This window comes from Uloborus diversus, chromosome 7 (genome assembly GCF_026930045.1).
Source record: "Uloborus diversus isolate 005 chromosome 7, Udiv.v.3.1, whole genome shotgun sequence".
In the NCBI taxonomy this organism is placed as follows: domain Eukaryota; kingdom Metazoa; phylum Arthropoda; class Arachnida; order Araneae; family Uloboridae; genus Uloborus; species Uloborus diversus.
The window spans coordinates 146,002,186-146,016,752 of NC_072737.1; the positions used below are offsets into that span (position 1 = coordinate 146,002,186).

Consider the following 14,567-nt stretch of genomic DNA (forward strand, 5'->3'; position numbering starts at 1 on the left):
CTTTCAGACTAAGATTCAGACATTTCTGGGAGGAATTGAGATCTTGATTTGTACACCAAAGTAAACACATATGAATATAAATATCCTACCATATTTATGTTTTTACTGTGAATTGTATTTTATGTTTGTGCCTAAATGTTTGGGACAGGGTGTAAGTTCACTTATACTGCAAGAACTTACGATGAAAGTTAAAGTCAACAATTTAAAATAAGAATTTAAACATAACAAATTTGATTGTGTGTGGTTACTAGGTTTTCCATGAAACTAAATAATCCCAATCCAATAAAAGAATAACAAAGATTTTTATCAAGTAAAACAGACTACCAGGTAGGTGAAATCTGGCTGCTATATTAGCATCTGATTGCTCTTTTGGCACTTTTTAAAGTTGATTTAAAAATGGAAACAAAATTGAGTGAACATTATCTTAAAAATAATTTAGTACATTTGCAAAAAAAAACTGACTTGACTGCAGGGATGAGTGGTCAGAGAGCAAAAAGGAGGAAGTCCAAAAAAATTTCGTAAAAGGGATGATATCCAAAACCGCATCAAAATAGAACCTGGAAGCCATGATTTTCAAAAATTCAATAAAAAATGGCTAATTTACCAGTTTTAAAGGTAACACGTATATAATTAAGTATAAGTAATAATTTTGTACAGTTTGCTGCACTGTACCATTTTTTGCAAGAGTGTTTATTAATAAATCTAAATTTTGAAAAAGAGGCAACAATTTCTAACTCGAGCTATTGAACAAAGGGTTGGGGGAGTCAGAGGTTAATCTTGGCTGTATCACATAATAGTGTCAACTTTTCATATTTTTTAGAGAAAAATATTTTTTTCATTAAAACCATTTGAGCTTATAGTGTTAAATGAGTGAGAACATACATTTTAAAATTCGGGTCTGTTTCTAAAGTAAAAATTTACAACGGAGAGAAAAATCAAAAATTTCTTTATGTGATAGAACATAATTTTCATAGTAAGAATTAAAAATAAATAAATATATATGTATATAAACAGTTAGTTATCTTTTTCCTTGCACTGGAACCCAAAATTTGTCTTTAAAAACTTCGTAATACGATTTCGGAATCAAAAGAACAACTTGCAGCCGCCTCATTTAATCATGAAATCTCAAAACTTTTAACAGGCTATAAAGCCTAAACGGTTTGAGATTCCCCATAAGTATTTTTTGCACTTTCTTAAATACACAAAAAAAAAAGTAACCATGCCAAGTTTCAATAAAATTCGAGACTGTGGGTGCTATGCCACATTTTTTGATTGACTTTTGCATTTTTTTCCAAAATAAATTAGAGAGATAAAAATATCACTGAAATGATGAATTAAATAAGCAGATATAAGGTAGCATATAGTGAAAAACCACCCAACATTAAATACAATTGAAATACTTGCAAGATGCAAAAAGATAAACCTCAAACAAGGCATGCAAATTTCGGCGCAGCACGTGTTTGACATCGTTGGCATGATTCCAAAACATACATTTTTGGCTGACATCGCGGAGGATGAAGATTCGCCGGAGAAAAGTTTTCCTCCGATTTTTGAGAAAAATAAGGCTTGAAAGAGGCAAAAAAAGGAGGAAAGTTTCTAAAAGTGAACAGAAAAAGCCGGAATTCCGGCAAAAGCAAGAAAAATCTCAGCCCTGTTACTGATTAAAATCTGTTAATAGTGACCAATTCTCTTTCTTGACTTCCAGTCAGCTTATCTTTTTTTTTTGGTAAATTTTCTTTAACATTCCAAAGTCAACCAAAATTAGTGATACATCATAAATCCTGAGAATAAGCTTTGACAGCACTTCTTTTTCATTTGTGGAGCAATAACGAGCAAGAATTGCAGTCCCTTTGTACTCGCTAAAAGCCAGTTCGACTGAATCAGGAAATCTTATGCGTTGATAAAATAATGTCAGTTATAACTGTATTTGACAGGTCACATGAAAAATTCAACATTGATGTGTGCGTGATGAGTCAAAAAAAAAAAAAAAAACCTTTAATTCATGAAAAATAGCTTGTGCCTAAAAAGATTTTTTCCAGAAAAAAGTGATTCACTATGAACTATTTCTTTGACTCATCTGTTAAGACTGGTTATTTTAATGTGCCTGTATTTAATCATGTACTGATTGAAAAAAAAAAAAGTAACTTGCACACATTCTTATTCCAACATATAGTCGAACTTTTACATTTTAGATTTTTTTAGAAATGTGTTAAAAAATATAAACAAGGAAAGAAATAATTACTATAGCAGGTGTGCAGCAATGTTCACATAATGTCAAAATTTCTGAGTGTTGCAGCTTAATTAAACACAAAACAAAACATAAATGATATTTTATTTGTCCATGTTTGTACTTCCAGCCAAGTCATGTATGAAAATGATTACAATGAATGCAAACATAAAATGCACAAACAATTCAAATATCTTTTTTTTTAAATTCCATATCATCATCAGACATTTGTTTGAAGGACATTAGAAGTTGTATTGATTATCTAGCCAAATGTTATAATTCATTACCAATTATATCAAGTGGTAATCAATGTTTGCAGCTTTAGAAATGTCCATAAAAGGGTCTTCACCATCATAATTTAATTTAAAATATAGAATTAAAGTAACAATTGTTGCAAAAACATATAAGATATTTTATAAGATATAAGGGCGTAATAAAAGAGCAAATAATGAATTTCAAAGCAAAGATAAACAATGACAAAAAGACAAAACAGAACATATTGAAGAAACATTTAACAAGAAATGAAAAAAATATACATCTAACAAACAGACATTCCAAAGTCTCGACGGTGATATCGATCTGGGTCAAAATAAGAAGTGACAACAACTCTGTTAGCAAATTTTCTTCCAGTAAGAGATTGCTGTGCTTTCTGACAGTCAATAATGGAATTAAACTCAACAAACACCTGTAAAAAAAGAAAAAATATATTATCTGCATGAGTTTTTTGAATGAAGCATTTCTATTTTTACTCATTATCAACTAAAATGAATCTGAAAATCAGCACAACAAAAACGAAGTTGATACTAAGCTATTACTAAAAGCTTTTCATTGAACACAGGGTGAATTTGACCTAAACTGCTAAACAAATGGGAGTGCAGATTTGCCAACTTTACAAAATGAAAAAGCAGGAGAAAGAATATTAAAAAAATAGGAGAGATATTTGCACCAAGGACAAAATTGATAATTTTAATGCTCTTTGACACAAATTATAATTCTCAAAATGTAGAATTTATTTTAAGTTATTAACAACACTAGTGGTACCCCCACGGCTTTGCCCACAGTAGAAAATTAAATGGTCATTTAGTTCGCCTGTATATTTATAAATAATGGATGATGAATTTCTTGCCAATTTTTTATGGCTATTGCTTGTCCATGTTACGGTTTCAAGTTATGATAATTTGCTTGGTAAAATGTTTTTAATTAGAATATAAAAAGAACAAAATCGAATTTTCGAAAAATCGCTTCGAGGTGCACACCCCCATGCTACAAACTAAATTTGTTTCGAATTTCATGAAAATCAGCTGAACTGTTTAGGCACTGTGCGTGTCACAGAGATCAAGACAGAGAGACTGAGCTTAAGTAAAGATTTAAAAGATAATTTAAAAATTGATTTATGCTACTTTTCAGTTTATTCGCTACATTTATTTGAAACATCAGCCTAGCAATGCATTAGAGGAAACACTTAAATGAAATTGATTCAATTTTAATTAGAATTTATACATGGTTATGAGAAGCGGAAGCACTAAAAAAAAAAAAATTTATGTTATCAAATAGCAGCAGCAAAATCTTTTTGAAAACAAAAATTGACATGAGTGTATATGCTTGTTTCAAATTGCAAGAGCTTTTTATAATCAACAATTACCATTCCTAAATTAATCAGTAGCTGAAATGATTTTAAAAATGGCTATTTTAAAGAATGTAAGTATTTCGGCACCGCTTGAGTGAAGCAGGTAGTACTTGGCAGCACACAGTACAAATGGTGCTTCATTTATATTGCTTTAAATTTTAGTTACAGTAGGATGCCATAGATATGCAACTGGGATATATCATTTGCTTATGCTGTTTTGTTCCAAGGGAGAAATCTCTTTGACCAAATGACCTTTTTGATTTCACGGGGCTTATTCCTAATATAGTCTAGTAGCAAGGAAAATAATAGCCCATTGATCTTAACTCCCTTACCACCACACTGACATTTTAATTCAGATACAGAGCAACAAAGAGGTTTAAAAAGAAAAATGAGAATTTATCACCTTCCCACATCCAGGTACATCAACACCTTCAATTGGTCTTGGAATTTCAATACTCTTCACAGCACCATATTTAGAACATTCCTCTCGAATATCTTCCAAAATATCTGAAACCAATACATACTAGATTAATTTATGACATAAATAAATGCATAAATTACATAAGAATACATTGAAGTCATTACACATATTATGCATGATTATAATAACGCAGGGCTGTCCAGCTGCAAAGAGCCCACGGCCAGAATTCCCGTCACTGATCACCTGGCGGGCCGCAATTTGAAAAAGTTGAACTATAACCTCTTACCTCTTCTACAATAACAATTAATATTTGAAATATTAATTATAAAACAATGAAACAGAGGGTTTTAAAATAATTTGCTTATATTTTAATGGAAAAACTGAGGTTGATCCACCTTCTTTATAAGGGCAGGAATGTCAACATCAATGTTTGTCATTGCCAGCCGAAGGATTAACAATGAACTGTCAGAGAGAAAGCTCCTATGACGATTATTGATAAAGTTCATTGCTGAAAAAGCACATTCGCATAAATATATGCTTCCAAACGTGGAAGTTATTTTTAGTCCAAAGTCACGCAGATTTGGAAACCGTTCAGTTAGAAGCAACTTCTAATCTCGGGCCCCCCCCTCTGTTCTTGTTTGAAAGAACGGGTCAGTCTGGAGATCACACTCTATTTGTAGGTTGGCTGGTTGTTCTTCGATTCTTGCTGCGACTGGGTTACTAAACAGAACCACGTCATTCTTGATAATCTGAAAATCTCGTGTTGAATTCATTAATAATAATCTGCAACTCAGAGCAAAATTCAGAAAAATCTAGCGCGTCCTCACACTCTGACGCGAAATGACTGTAGCTGTAGAAGTTAGATAAGTTATTTTCCCCCAAAGTTGCATAGAAAATTTTGAGCTTGTTTCTAAACCCATCAATATGTGTCATTAGGTCAGACACCAGTTGGCCTCTTCTTTTGTAATTTAAGTTCACATCGTTGAGGTGGCCAGTAATATCAGTTAGAAATGCCAGGTGACACGAAAAATTCATGCTTAAAAGTTCTTGTTCAAGGTTTTCTGATGGAGAAAACTGGTGAAGGAAAAAAGTTTCTTTTCTCAATTTGAAAAATCTCTTGAGGCAGTTTCTGGCACTAAGCTACTCAACTTGATTGTACAAAAGTAGGTCTCCATACTCTGCTTCAATTTCCTCTAAAGTTATGGAACTGCCAATGCATAAGAGCCCTGTTGCCTCTGATCATGCAGATGAGTTGCACAAATTTTTGAGGGTTTCAGTTTCTTCACCGATTTCCCGCATAAAGCATGCTGGTGAATGATGCAATGAAGTGTGGGCATTTCATTCCATTTTCTATCAAACATCAAATCAATCCTATCTTTGGCCTTTGCACACCAGTAGCTACAACAAACACTTCTCCAAAAACCGACACTGTTGACCACTTTCATTGTGCTTCATATATGTCCCTACCTTTTTGTTGTGGAGTGAAGATAACACATGGTAAGGCTTCGTTCCTCTTTGATCTCAAAGTCTTCTTTAGCAGTGAGAAATGAAAATCAAGAGTTGACTAACGTCCAACACTGGTCTGTACTCTTTGTCGATACAGGGAGAAATAGCAGCATTTTCAATCTCAAGGGTCTCGGGACAATTTCTATAGTATTTGGTTACCCATTTCAGAACTCTTCATTGGAATGTCTGACGAGTAGCTGGAACTGAATCAAGTAGCCCATTTTGATTATCACCAAATGCTTTGCCATTTCTACAGCACACTTTTTAACAGCATGACGCCATCAGGTAAGGTTTTTCGCTTTAGCAAGAAGTTCAAGTGAAGTGGATATGACTTTGCTGATCAGATTTTACTTGAGTAAACATCTCAGATTGTCTTTGCAGTTTTGATTTTAGTTTTTGAAACTATCAGATGAGGTGTAGACTGGTATTTTTCTTTGGTAGCCAGTGGCTACCAACACCAAAAACTTTGGTAGCCACTTCAAATTTTTGGTAGCCAAACATACACCCACACATATATATATATATATATATATATATATATATATGTATTATACAGAAAAGCACCGTTTATACATTTCTCTTTGGTACGTTTTTTGAATTGGTCCCTGCAGAATCCAATACATTTTAATGCATACCTATTGTACGTTTTTCCCCTTATTACACTTTTTTCATACAGTCCCTTCAAAAACGTATAAACTCTGCTTCACTGTACATATATTTTATATATCTATGTATTAAAAATCTTAGCACAATAAAAATCAGTACCAGTGAAGATTGGTAAGTATTTTCCTTCTCTCATTGAAGAAATCTGAGAAAGATTTGGATTGAAATAGGATGGAGGAACACATTAAGTTAAAAATCTAATATTTGTTTGACCTACTGGTTTCACTTTTCATGGAATCCCCCTAGCCAACATATTTGCAAATTTAAATTTGTAGGACCAAATTTTAAAATTCAAAACCACATAATAAAAACAAACTAGAAAAATATTTGTAGTTTGCGAACAAATGGTTATTTTAAAAGTCTGAATTAGAATTGAACTAATAATAAAGTAGCTATCCACTACTCTAGAAATCTGCCTCTCAACATACGACATTTAGTATCGTTTATAGAAATAATACATTTCAAATTCAACAGCAAAAAAAAAATGTTTAGATTTAATATTTTAGGATAAATTAAATTGATTAAAATAAAGCCTGTAAAAATAAATATATGAACAGGATTTATTACTTTTTAGTTATTAAAATATAACTTTCAATTATCAAAACTTCTGAAGTATTCAAAAATGCAAAAAGATTAGCAAAACTGGTGTGCAATGTCGGCACGTTTCCCGAAAATAATTGCATTTATTATTTATTAAAATAAAACTTAAAATAAGCTGACAACTTCCGACTGCCAAAAAAATTAAAATATGTTGGTACAAGATGCAAAAGAAAATCTAAAGCACAAGATGCAATTATCCTCAAAGTGCGATTCCAAAGTTAGCATGGCTCCAAAAATAAATTCTTTTATTAAAATGGAACATGAAACAAGCTAATCTAAGGTAGCACACATCAAAATAACTTTTGCTTATCAAAAATATGAAGACAATTGTACAAGATGCAAAAAGATTGAAAATTCAACCACGAGGTGCAGCTCCCCGCGAAGTGCGGTTACAAAGGAAGCATGGCTTCAAAAATAAATTCTTTTATAAAAATATAACATAAAACAACTAATATAAGGTTGCATTTGTCTAAATAACTTTCGTCTGTCAAAAATATTAAGATATGAATAAGATGCAAAAGGATTTAAAACTCAACCACGTGGTTATAGTTATACCGCGAAGTACGATTACAAAGAAAGCACGATTCCAAAAATAAATCAAGTCTTTAAAATAAACATAAAAATAAGCTAATTTAAGGCAGCCTGTGCCAAAATAACTTCCGATTATCAAAAATATTAAAATCTGTACAAGATCCAAAGGGATTGAAAACTCAACCACGAGGTGCAATTCCCCGCAAAGTACGATTACAAAGGAAGCGTGGCTTCAAAATTAATTCTTTTATTAAAATGGAACATAGACCAAGCTAATCTAAGGTAGTATACGTCAAAATAACTTTCATTTGTCAAAAATATTAAGAAATGAACAAGATGCAAAGCTATTGAAAACTCAACCACGAGGTGCAGTTCCCCGCGAAGTACGATTACAAAGGAAGCATGGATCCAAAAATAAATCCATTCATTAAAATCAAACACGAAATAAGCTAATTAAATTTAGCCTGCGCAAAATAACTTCCGATTTTAAAAAATATTTTTAATATTTACAAGATGTAAAAGGTTTGAAATCTAAATCACGAAGTGCAATTTTTCGCACGAAGTACGATTTCAAATTTAATATGGCTTCCTAAATAAAAAGTCATGAAAATTAAACATTAAATAAGCTAATTTAACGCTGCATCTGTCAAAATATTTTCAGATTGAAAAAAAATTATATTATATTAAAATATTCGCAAAAGATGTAAAAGGAACAAGGGAAGCAGATTTTCGCGAAGCAAGTCGTGAAAAGTTTCATGACACCCGGTGTAAGTCGGCCACTTTAAAGTAATTTGGTACTTCTAAAAATTGATTTTTAAATCGATAGCGTATTATACAGCAGAAAAATAATGTATTTGGTGCCATGTTTAGTTTGTTACACACGTTACAGTAATCTTTCCAAAAAAAAAAAAATTTCTATAATAATGAAAAATGAACTGACTTGATGCTGGTTGTCTTCGTTTTGAAGAACTGAAATAAAGTCTTGGAAGATGTATCCAATTTTATTCTCTTTGAGCTACCTCTACTCGTCATTTTCAACCTTTTAAAAAGTTATCAGAATTAGCTACGCCGCCGTATTTACGTTTCCCCTCCTCAGGCACTGCAGATGCTGCGGTGTTGACCTTGATTGGGTTCAGGGATCATGTCTGCTGGACCGCGGGGAGGTTTCAGTTTTCACCCCCCCCCCTTCCCGAACAATGCTCTAAGCCCCGAACGCAGTGTAGGTGTAGCAAACGGGAAGTGGTCAACGAATCAGCGAGGAGAGGGGCAACATTTCAACTTTTCTTGAAGGTCAGTAAGTGACCTCGCGTCTAGACGAGTGACTACCACAGCATGAAAAACTGGATCCGAAAGCACAGTGCAATCGATAACTTCAACTTGGGGGGATTTTTTTCCCCTTTGGTCACCCGGTGGCGATCGGCGCTGAAATCTTTGGTAGCCATTGAAAATTTTTGGTCGCCAATTGGCGAGTGGCGACCGCTAATCTGCACCTCTACTATCAGAGATCTTGCTTCTCCGTGATATTTCAGGGTTCGTACTCAATTTCAGAAATAAAATGAAGGAGTTTTGAAGGAGTAAAATGAGATTTTGAAGGAGTATTAATGAGCTGTCCCTGAATGATGTTGCTCTTTTATTCATCATTGTGATACCAGCACGACTTTGCCTGTAGTAGAAAAAAGGTCATTTAGTTTGCCTGTATAGTAACAAATAATGAATGATGGATTTCTCACCAATTTACTGTGTTAATTTGCTCGCCCATTATGGTAATTTGCTCATCCATATTATGGTAATTTGCTTGCCCATGTTATGATAATTAGCTCGATAAAATGCTCTTTAAATGGGAATAGAAAAAAAATCAAATTTTCAAAAAATCACTTCGAGGTGCTCACCAGTATTTTATGAACACATTTTGTGCCAAATTTCAAGAAAATCGGCCAAACGGTCTAGGCTCTATTTCACCTTAACACTCCTCTTGTCATATGTCATAACATATTGTTATAATAACTGTGTAATGTCACTTTTTGGTCTCTATCTCTTCCCCTAGTCACAATTTAATGAACCTGTCTCCGCCTCAAGGCATGACATCACTTGTGGATGTGGATGACCCTTTTTACAATATCATAACTGCGATTTACTACACAGTTGTTTTTTTAACACAATCACTTAATACAGTAAATCTACTTATGTATTTTTAAATATTGAAATAATAATTAAACAAACTGATTTTTGCTACTGAAAGTGAGAGAAAAGCAATAATCATAAAACTTGAAAAAATAACCAAGCACCAATATAATACCACAATATTAAGCATATTTTACTTCACTTATGAAATGTTTTAGTCATCTAATAATATTTTCACCTTCAACTTCCATGACTTCTATGCTCAATTTGTAAATCACATCTTTATGAAAAAAATAAATATACGAAATTACTACCTCAAAATTGTAATTATACCTTTGCCCTTGTGACGATGTTAAGTTGTTGATTGAAGATATTAAATCACTGTCAGAGGAAAATTATGTACTATTGAACTAAAAAAGGAGTTTTGAAGGAGTTAAAACCAAAATGAAGGAGTTTGAAGGGCCCTTCAGAAAAATTTCCTGAATGAAGGAGTATTGGAGGAGTTTTGAAGGAGCGTACAAACCCTGTATTTACTGTGGTTCCTTTCGTGAGAACTTGCATAATGCCTTTTGGCATTATATTCTTTGCGCACAGCCACAACTTGCATACAAATCAAGCACTAGAGCTTGTCCTCTCTATTCATGATTAAATACTGGGTTTCCTAACGGTCCTGGAACACTTGATTCTCACTATCTATCTTCCGTTTTTTACTCATCGTTGGAAGATGAAATATTAACAATCAACAATAAAATTAGTTTTCACACGTTCCAATAAAATATAGTTACAGTACAAGAGTGATTTACTTCATAACCAAAAGCTGCAAGATTATTCGAGAGATTAACATTCGTCAAAACCAGTCAGATCAATATCATCAACGGAAAAGAGAGAAGTGTTGACGACAGCAAGCTCTCAATTTCTTTTATGAAATTAAGAAAGGCCATAGAGTCAGTGAGGGAGGGCTTTATTTTTAACCAATTGCAGGCAGGCTTTGCTTATCTGAAAAGTTTCTCTCTCTTCACTCCCTGTGTCCCCCCGCCAACGTGAGGAAATACTATTTCTAGGAATTCGTTTGAAACACCAGCGTGCAGGGCAAGACTGATTGACATTGACCTGTAACTGTCCTGTGCCTTTTTCTCCAAATAAAATGAAAGGAGTAAAAGAGCAATCAAGAGGAAATTTCGGGGACCTCGGCTTGACCAAGAATAGTAGTCTGGGATGCTTTTTGATATCACAAAATGTTGAAAAAAGAAATATGCTGAGTAAGAAGTTGGCAGGCCGCTAGTTGGAAAGCACTGTAATAATGTACAATATAAATATAATTACAACATAATTGTTCCAATTCCATTTAATTTTTAGACAAATTTTACTTCAAATAACTCAATGAAACAGATGTGTTACTAATTTCAGGAAAGTGGCATAAAAATGCTGGAAAATCAGAATGAAACATTTCTGAACTATGCACTACTATTATTTTGAAGCTTGTGTAATATTCCCTGTCTTCACAATTCTTCTGAAGAATGTCTTTAGAAAGGTATCTTTGGTAAAAAGCCATGAAAAGAGCAATGCTTAAGGAATTACAATGCAAAGGTAAAACCTATGCGCAGCTCAATAAAAACTGAAAAGTGCTTGCAATGAATGCACGGATAGATTATCTTTATACCCTTAAAAGATTACTTCCATGTTTAAATCAGAAAAACAATTTCTGAATCATAAGGAACTTCATTGTCGGTTAAGCTAACTCATATGATATAGTTCTCATCATTTTTGCTTCTTTTATTCTTCCTATCTTAAAATCATTGTTTTTGTGTGGTTTAGGAGTGCCCTTTTAATATGAATTCATTCTGCAATGTTGTGAAACAGTATCATATTTTTATTGTGCAAGGCTATAAATGATTTAAGAGGAATGCTTTCATAACAGAATTTAGTACTGTAAAAGCATTTTCGTAAGTCGTAACTTTTCGCCCAAAATGAAGATATGGGCCATTTTCAAACTTTTGTATGAACAGTATCAAAACCTTCTTCAAAGTTGCAATAGTTGTGAGACTTAAATTTTGAAATTGGGATGTTCTTGCAAAAATTAAAGCGTCACGAAAATAAATGCTTTATGTCTATTCATAGCTGGGAGGAAAAAAAAAATCATTTTGAAAAATTAAATTTGGTTTTTATTATTCGACTGAGTAAATGCAAGACGTTAGAAATAAATGAAAAATTAAAAAACAATACGCTACAAAAATGTGTGAACTTATTTCAAAAAATAAAATCTAGATATTTAAAAAATACATACCCAATGTGTAGGATGAACCCCATTTTTAAGAATGTGCATTTTTCAAAAAAAAAAAAAAAAATCTTGGCAATAAGTAATAAATTTTCAACTATTTACTTTAGAAGAAAATTATCCAACTAAAAACTCCCTATGAGCTAAAAAAACAATCCATAATATAAAACAGCTGTGCTGTTAAATGCTATCAATACATTTGAAAGATGTGTCAATGTAATAATATAACTACACTTAAATAGGTCACAATAAATTAATAGCAAAGAAAACTTACCTTCATATTCTTCTTCATCCATTAGTTCTTCTGGAACAACCATATTCATAAGACATAAAATTTCAGTTGCAGGACCAGGGCCTTGAGCAACTTGCAAACCGGGAACTTGAACTTGAACTGGAACCTTAAAAAGTATACACAATATAGTACTGTAGTATGAACAGAGGTTTAGAGGGGAAACTTACTTTGCATTTTAAAGCAACAGATACAAAGCCAAAAATAAGTTTAATATGGTGAAAAGTAAGTTAAAAAATTTAATATTGCTTAAATAATGAAATATTTTTTTATCTTTTCAATTAATAAAAATGAGATATTTTACTGTTATGTCAGCAGCTTTAAGTAAAAACAACTTACATTTGTTTGAACATTCTTTGCTCCAACACTAGCTCTTTGTACAATTAAGCGCTTATCACTCAACTGCATCCCGTTCAAACCTTGAATAGCCTAAAAAAATATTTCAAAAACTTACAATTAAAACAAAAGTTAACATAAAATAAACAACATTGGAATATTTTAACACATTTTTACTACGATTAGGAATGATTAGTATGATGGGAAGGTGGTTCATGCAAAAGTGTTTTACGATTTGACATAGGCCTTTAGCATACTTGCCAACATTCGGAGTCTGGAAAAAATATGAATAAATTATTAAAATAAAACATAAAATAAGTAGGTATAAGGTAGCATATGTTAAAATAACTTTCAAACTTCAAAATAATTGAAATATTTTCAAGAAGCAAAAGGATTGAAATCTGCTGAAATTTTCAGCAAGGCACGTTCTTCATTGAACATGCAATGTGGAAAAACTTCCCAAAATAATTTTTTACTAAATGAGCTTTTAATTGGAAAATGCTTTTAAGCAAAACTCTTGAGCAAGCCAATTCCCTTGGTACACTAAATTTGGCGAAAATTGGGGGGGGAAGGATCGAATTTTTGTCGCACACAAATATAGGGAAAATGGAGAATTTAGCAGCTACCCCTTTCTGGCGCACCTACCAACCATGCTTAGGAGAAAAATGGCACAGATTCGCCCATACATGTAGCTTCCTTACAAGTTGGTGCAAAAAACCTATTTTGGCACTTGCTAGCAGAATTGTTCTAGAATTCCTATCATAAGGGAGAAAACTGGTTCCTGTCCATATTCATATGCACTATATTGAGTTCTATTCCCCTATCCTGGCATTGGGGGATGACTAGAAATGGGTGCCATCTTTTGAGAAAGAAGTGAAACTTTTTCATGATCGATTGAAAAAACTGTAAAAGCAGGAGAAAATGGTAAAAAACGGACAACGGACGTAAAAAACAGGAATCTCATGTTAAAAATAGTAGGGTTGGCAAGTATGCTGTAGTAATCAGGGCTGGTATGTTTTTTTTATTTTTTATTTATTGCCTGTGGTGTTTACTGCCTTTCAAAAAACTTTTCTCCAATCCATGGTTTCTACCATTTTAAGGAAATTAAAAAAACAAAAAAAAAGAAATCACGTTATTTTTTGCTTTTGGTATTTCTGTACTTATATTTTTGTTTTTTAAAAGAAAATTAAGGTTTAAGCTATTCATATTGAATATGAACAGTTCCGATTTTTATTGAAACTCAAATCAGTTTTCAGGGACAGTGATAATTTATTCCATGTTATTACTGCAACAGCCCTCAAATGAGTTTTAGACTCTGATGAAAGGGGCCAGTATAAATGAAAAAGGGCAGCAGTTTTTTACATTTTGATGATAAAATACAAATTGATTTAGCTGATTTTCCCATGACAATACTGCTCATTTTAAGAAAAAAATAAAAAAGTTTTCTATTGATATTACATAAAATAATATAGACTGAAGAATAAATGAATATGTTTGCCAACTTTTTGCAAAAACAAAACACTTGTTTCTATGATATGATAATGTATTAAATAATAATTATTATTGTATTAACTCATAACAAATATGTTATCGTAAAAATTCTTATGCTTAAAAATATTTTTCTGTAATTTTATTCAATAAATAAATTTTCAAGTAGGATCTTTAAGCTCATTTGCGCAGTGAAATAAAGGCAATTCATTTCTTCTGAGCTAAAACAAGAATTTACTAAATTAGTTCAACACAAGCAAACCATGAGTTAACCAATCTAAATCTTTGTGCCTTCTTAATAGTTCGTGTCAAATTACAAGTTTTGTGCGTGAGTGTGTGTACAGAGCAGTTACAATAAGACTGATCTGCATTGATATAATACACATGTAGCACTGTTTTTTTTCTTTTAAAATAGCTACTGACAAATTCGAAAAATTTAATGGAATTACTCATTTAATGATTTAATAGCACAACACCTGTCTC

General features: G+C 32.3%; 1 protein-coding gene across 1 annotated transcript in view; it reads right to left on the reverse strand.

Annotated features, from left to right (window-relative positions):
- Positions 1-2,330: 2,330 nt before the first annotated feature.
- The window catches only part of LOC129225637 (splicing factor U2AF 50 kDa subunit-like), a 53,014-nt gene continuing 40,777 nt past the window's right edge, over positions 2,331-14,567 (reverse strand). Inside the window, exons 10-13 of the mRNA XM_054860105.1 lie at positions 12,600-12,689; positions 12,246-12,369; positions 4,258-4,361; positions 2,331-2,912 (exon numbers count right to left, since the gene is read on the reverse strand). Coding sequence (XP_054716080.1) covers positions 2,766-2,912; positions 4,258-4,361; positions 12,246-12,369; positions 12,600-12,689 — 465 coding nt within the window. The 3' untranslated portion in view covers positions 2,331-2,765. The remainder of the gene's footprint in view (positions 2,913-4,257; positions 4,362-12,245; positions 12,370-12,599; positions 12,690-14,567) is intronic.